Raw genomic sequence first — 6,838 nt, 5'->3', positions numbered from 1 at the left:
CTGCCATTATATGTACATTCATCGGTGGGATGGGATCATTATATTACATTATATCTAATGTAGATATAGTAATAATGATATTGTTATTAAATGTACATTGGTCTGTGGGATTAAATCAGTATATTAAATTTCATCTGATGTAGATATAGTAATAATGATATTGTTATTAAATGTATATTACATATCTAATGTAGATATAGTAATAACGATACTGTTATTATATGTACATTGATCTGTGGGAAGGTATCAGTATATTACATTGTATCCCATGTAGATATAGTAATAATGATATTGTTATTGAATGTACATTGGTCTGTGGGATTAAATCTGTTCCGAATAACAGGAAAATCGAGAGGGTAGGATATGAGGTGGAATTGGTGTCACCGGTTATAAATAAACTGTATACAAGAATTAAAGGGAGAAACAAAAGAACAAAAAAATGAGTTTATTAAAGTGAAAGCAAATGACTCTACTCTACGGGTACCGGCTGTAAAAAACCCCAGTCGAAAGTGGGGAAAAAGCCTGGTCCCAACAAAGAAAATTATATTAAATCAAAACCTGAAATTGAAGAAAAACAACTAATATTGACAGGTAGAAACTACGAAAACTAGAGATATAAAAAGAAAACGCAGTTGAATGATCATTCAAGACTTAAAAATAACGCACGCAGTGAGATCTCTCTTACCCTAAATCTTAATTGAAAAACGCCTCGCCGCAGTCGCCGCAGTCGCCGCAGATCGCCGTGGTCTTCGCAAATACTTCCTGATCGCAGGAAGGGGTCCCGCAATCGGGGACCGAGTGACCGTAACACGCGTCACTCTCTGCACGGCTAGCCAGGTGAGCAGATCCAGCCGATCGCCGCACTGTGCCGTACCAATCACTGCACACAGTTGGCCGTCTGAGCTCTCTCACAAGATCGCCGGGCCGTGCAGAACACAATCGACAGCACGTAGTGCTTCAAAACACAAGCCACACGCACGACCGCAACTCGCCACACGTTTAAAGTTAGATTAAAAATCAAAACAGTGGCACAAATCGAAAATCAGTAAAATCAAAACGTTTGACCTGCTCAGAGTACCGAACACAGTCTCAATGACTGGCCCAACCCCGGGCCATACCGCCACCACCGACCCGCCGCCCGCGCCTGCGCAGGGTTGCGTGACATCGTCCAACCGCAGACCCTCGCGCAGCGCCAAATTTAAATCTAACTGCTCGAGCTAAACCTACAAAACCCGTGAAACGCGAACATTCCTCCCGCCTTCGTCCGCCGGACGAATCCCTAACTCGCATTTAAGTGGGTGTACCTTCCGTAACAACCTTGGGTGAATTCTTATCTAACCACAACGGACAAAGCCTAGCAACATGTCATTTTAAAATGGAAGTAGCCGTTCGAACCGTGACCACTCTCACCAACCCATCTGGTCCGAGATGTACTTCGGTTATGCGCCCCAGGGGCCATTTCGAAGGTGGATATCGATCGTCACGTACAAGAACCAGCTGACCAACCGCGAAATTATCAGTTGGCCCCCGCCACTTTGCACGCTCCTGTAAATATTGAAGATACTCCTCAGACCATCGTTTCCAAAAATTATTCTGAATCGACTGAAGCAACTGAAAGCGTTCGAGACGGTTCTCTGACACATCGGGAGGTGGTTCATCAGGAACCAATCCGGAAGCAACTCCAAGGAAATGCGCATGAGTCAAAGCCTGCAGATCCTCAATATCCGCGCTCAACGGACAAAGAGGCCGCGAATTAAGGCAAGCTTCTATTTCTACTAAAACCGTCGAAAACTCTTCAAAAGTTAAAGGCCGATCACCGATTGCCCGTTTCAAATGATGTTTGACTGACCTGACTCCAGCCTCCCATAACCCTCCGTAGTGGGGAGAATTCGGAGGGATGAACGTCCAGGACGTTCCGTCGTTCGCGAGAGTGGCGGCGACACTCTTATAAAAATCCGAAGCCGCTGTAAACATAGCCCGTAACTCTTTATCCGCGGCTTGAAACGTGGTAGCGTTATCACTGTATAACTTTCGGCAAACCCCCCGACGCCCTGCAAAACGCCGATACGCGGCAAGAAAAGTCCGTGTCGTGAGGTCACTCACAGCCTCAAGATGAATAGCCCGTGTCGTAAAACAAACAAAAAGCGCAATATACCCCTTGTAACATTTATACCCGCGGCCCTTAGCCGTACGAACCTGAAAAGGACCCGCATAATCTAATCCGGTGAATGAAAACGGCCGAGCCGGAGTTACTCGCGTGGCAGGAAGATTGCCCATCATTTGCCATGCCAAACGTGGCTTAACCCGCTGGCAAGTAACACATTGACGAATTTCAGTCTTAATTACGCGATTCCTTCCGAGGATCCACACGTGTTGCATAACCGTATTTAAAGTAAGCGTAAGACCGCCGTGAAGACAAGAATGATGCGCGTACCGAACAAATAGACGACTAAGCGGCGAACGACGCGGTAAAATAGGCGGATGCTTACGATCGCGAGACAGAATTGAATTTGCTAAACGACCCCCGACGCGCAGAACACCGTCCGTCTTGTCCAAAAACGGATTCAAACTGAGTAAAGGGTTACGCTTTGGTAAACTCTTACCCATCTGCAATAGCTTAATCTCAGAATCAAAAGCATGCGCTTGTGCTAACTTAATTAATACAATCCGTGCTTCAGACAGTTCCGACGCGGTCAAGAATTCCGGCAATTTTGAAAAATTACCCTTACGCCGTCGCAAGCCAACCAATGGGCGTAAACAATAAGCTACGACACGAGTTAACCGAGTCAAGGAAGAGAATCTAAGAAAAATTTCCGGATCACTCGGAGTCACATTAACATGCAAGACCCGCGGAGCTAGCGGCGCTTTAGGCCAGTGCTCCTCGGGCATCGCAAGCCAATCAGGCCCATGCCACCACAGGTTCGCATGCATCAAGTCAACGGGCTTGCTACCGCGCGTAGCCAAGTCCGCGGGATTCTCTTCAGTGGGCACATGCGCCCATTTAGCACTTGGCAACTCTGTCTGAATGAAAGACACCCGATTCGCCACAAAGGTTTTCCAGTGGCAGGGATGATTTCGAAGCCACGTCAATACAATTTGGCTGTCTGACCAAGCAAACACAGGTAAATTCCGCAAGAAGTCAAGCTTTCGAACATGACGAAGCAGCTTGATAAGCAACACAGCTCCACACAATTCAAGGTTGGGAATACTCACAGTCTTCACAGGAGCAACCCTACTTTTCGCAGATAAAAGAGAAGTGCGAAAACGACCATCTCCCTCATTAATCCGAATGTAAACCGCCGCTGCGTAAGCACGAGATGAGGCGTCAGAAAATCCATGAATTTGCACCTCTGAATTACATGAGGCTCCTAGCCACCGGCCAATTGATAAAGTGGGTAACGCGGAAAGAGAATTACAATATTCGAGCCACCTGTCTCGCACTTCCACTGGCAAAGCAGAATCCCATTCGCACTTCAAGATCCAAAGATCCTGCATCAGAATTTTAGCAGCTATCGTGATCGGAGCCAACCAGCCTAATGGATCAAACAAACGAGCGATGCTTGAAAGAACAGACCTCTTGGTCACCGCTCCAGACAAACTTTTAAAATCTAAAGTGGTGAATCGAAATTCGTCCTGACCGGGATTCCACTGAACTCCAAGCGTTTTGACGGACTCATCGAAACTGATCGACTTCGAATCATCCGACCCAGATTGCCGCATGTTAAAAGGCAGAAGATCAGGATGATTTGCGGCCCATTTATGTAATTCAACTCCTGCCGACCGTAAGAGGGCAATGAGTTCCTGTCGGATATTCACCGCGACTGCAAGTTCGTCCGCTCCCGCAAAAGTGTCGTCCACGTACGTATTTGATTCCAGGCACCGGGCCCCAAGAGGAAAGTGCGATCTCTCCTCCTCCGCTAATTGCAGCAGTGTGCGTATCGCGAGATAGGGAGCACACGCCGTCCCATAAGTCACGGTTGTTAAACGATATTCCACCGGCGTCTCCGACGAGCTAGGAGCCCACACTATTCTTTGAAAATCTTGATCCCCACGCGAAACGCGAATTTGCCGAAACATCTTAACCACGTCCGCCGTGAATACAAAACGATACCGGCGCCAATTTAACAGGATTAACGACAAATCGCGCTGCAGAGCCGGCCCTGCCAAAAGAAAATCGTTCAAACATTGACCTTCGCGAGTTTTCCGCGACGCATCGAATACTACACGAATCTTCCAGTTCGACGGCGTCGATTGCACGACTGCATGATGAGGCAAATACCAAGCACGCGGATTATCGAGTTCAGACGCAGGAACACGCTCCATATGCCCCAATTTTTCATAAACCGCCATAAATTCGCGATAAGCCGAAGCTATCCTAGGATCGCGAGCAAACCGACGATACATATGCATAAGTGAACCCAAGGCCATACGTCTGGTTTCCGGACCAACCGCTGGCGGCTCTGATTTTAAAGGAAGACGTACAATGAACCGACCGTCAGAATTACGAACATGTGAATCTCTAAATAATTTTTCGCACGCTTCATCTAGAGGTCTAAGCGACGCGGTGACCGTTGGCAATTCTTCAAGGGTCCAAAAACGCTGCAACGACTCGTCTATGTCTTCCTCCCTTGCACAATGCAATGCGTGTAACGGAGCTGTCCCACGGTCGACCGCCCGCCGTGAACCGACCGTAAGCACAGGTCCGGAGACAATCCAACCGAGGACTGTCTCCTGCGCAACTAGGGACAAAGGAGGAAAACTCCGCAGGCCCGAACGCAATAGCTGCCCGTAAACATCCGCGCCTAGAATAACATCGACGGACCCTGTAATATGAAATTGCGGATCGGCTAAAGATAATCCCGCAAACCTACCGAGATCTAACTCCATGGGGCATCGAGCTGGAAGCTGCGACGTGAGCTTTGACAAAATAAGAGCATTCGTTTCCACTTGAAACAACGGATCAATTAGCGATATTATTTTAAAACTCGTAGCCTGATGGGCGGTGCCAGCCGACTTCGCCCCGAGGCCCATCAATGGAACATCGACGCGACGCTTCTGCAAACCCAACAAATTAGCGACCGATTCGGAGACAAAAGAACTTTGGGAACCTTGGTCTAACAAGGCCCGCACACGAGTCTGCACCCCATGCGGTCCCACCAACATTAGTTGAGCCGTCGCTAACAGTACCATATATTTACGCGACACAACACGAGCGGTGTGTATATTAACGCCCGATGACGTCGAAGCCTTGTCTTCGCGAGACCTTTGTGCCTCAACCGAACCCTTCTCTTTCGAATGAAACCCACTACCCTGCACAGAATGAAGCAACGTATGGTGTTTTTCCCTACACTGCAGGCAACGAAACGACGACAAGCACTCAGAAACTCTATGTCGACCGAGACAGTTAAAACAAAGCTGGAGTCGACGGACTTCTCTACGGCGTTCAAAGGGACTCTTGGCCAGAAATTTGAAACATTTGGAAAGCAAATGCACTCCATGACACATGGGACACTTCGATCTGCCATCCACCCCATGCTGGGAAGAAGCAGTATGAAGTACCCTTCGAGAGCCAGGTACCGGTCTGGGTAAAGCAGAAGGCTTTTTCTCAGTTTTACTAGCGTTCAAAGCAATCATACTAAGGGCCTGAACACGCTTTTCCAAAAACTCAGATAGATCCACGAATTTCGGAAATCGATCTAGCGGACTTACGTTCCCTAAATCCGAGACGTTATCCAAAACCATGCGACGATCCAGCACACTCAAATCCGTCTCCCACGCCTTTTGGGAATCGGAATCCAAACGCGCCGCTAAAATATAAACTAACCACACATCCCAATGATCTACCGGCATCTGTAAATTCGATAAAGCGCGAACTATGCGCTGAGCCTCATCAGCAAAGGAACGCAGCTCTGTCGCAGATTCTTTTTTTAAAAATGGCATATCCATAAGGGCCCGTAAATGCTTGTAAACAATTAATCGTGGATTGTGGAAACGGGCCTTTAAAGCTTGCCACGTCGTCGCATAATTCGCATTCATGGTTGTTACGTCCTTAACTAAATCCGCCGCGGCACCCTTCAAACAAGTTTTCAAGTACTGTAGCTTGGTCGCATCAGCTAAACCAGGGGCATTGTGTACGAGCGTGGTGAATAAATCACAAAAGTTTTCCCAATCCTCATATTGACCGGAAAACGTTGGTAAATCTAATTTTGGTAATTTAGCCGCGCGATGCTCGAGCGTTAGGGAGGAGCTGGCGATCGGTGGCCCGGTCGGTAAAGTAGGCGGTTCCGCAGCCTCAAGCTCTGCTTGAACCGTTAAAAGAAAGTCAAGCGTATCCTCGTATGCAGTTTGCAACCGTTCAATCATATTATCCGTTAGATAAGCGTCACCTTCAGCATCTTCACGCATGGAAATCTCGGCATGCGCGCCCCGCGCTTCCCTCCAGATTTCCTGGAGAGACTCAATTCGAGAAATAATAATATTGCGATTAAATGTATTGCGATCCTTATCCCTTAATCGCGAACTCGTTAACTCGATTTCGGCTAATCGCGCATATTGCACCGTAGTGAGCCTTTTCAAAAGTGTAGGTGCCATGATAATTCCAACCAAACGAATTTAAAACTCGAAAGTATTTACTCAATTGAAACGTAAACCAAAACTGTAAACCTAATGAGAATGAGTTACGACAAACTAAATTCAATAAACAAATTTAAAAAGAAATAAAAGAACTATGGCAATATAAAATTCGTATCGCTAATTTATAATTAAAACAGCAAAGCACCCTGGTATTACAATTTCAAATAAAGGTATCCAGCTTCTTAACCGAACGGACGTTAAAGTT

General features: G+C 47.0%; 1 protein-coding gene across 1 annotated transcript; it reads right to left on the bottom strand.

Moving 5' to 3' along the window:
• Nucleotides 1–1,365: 1,365 nt before the first annotated feature.
• On the bottom strand, nucleotides 1,366–6,591 carry LOC123988932. Its single transcript, XM_046289691.1, has one exon. It carries the CDS (start codon nucleotides 6,589–6,591, stop codon nucleotides 1,366–1,368), a length of 5,226 nt encoding a protein of 1,741 aa, XP_046145647.1.
• Between the last annotated feature and the right edge of the window lie 247 nt (nucleotides 6,592–6,838).

Source organism: Osmia bicornis, unplaced genomic scaffold (assembly GCF_907164935.1).
Source record: "Osmia bicornis bicornis unplaced genomic scaffold, iOsmBic2.1, whole genome shotgun sequence".
Lineage (NCBI taxonomy): Eukaryota > Metazoa > Arthropoda > Insecta > Hymenoptera > Megachilidae > Osmia > Osmia bicornis.
This window is presented reverse-complemented; position numbering and strand designations above follow the sequence as displayed.

Excerpts from the sequence above, each read along its gene's own strand:
- LOC123988932 (XM_046289691.1), bottom strand. The coding sequence starts at position 6,591 with ATGGCACCTACACTTTTGAAAAGGCTCACTACGGTGCAATATGCGCGA.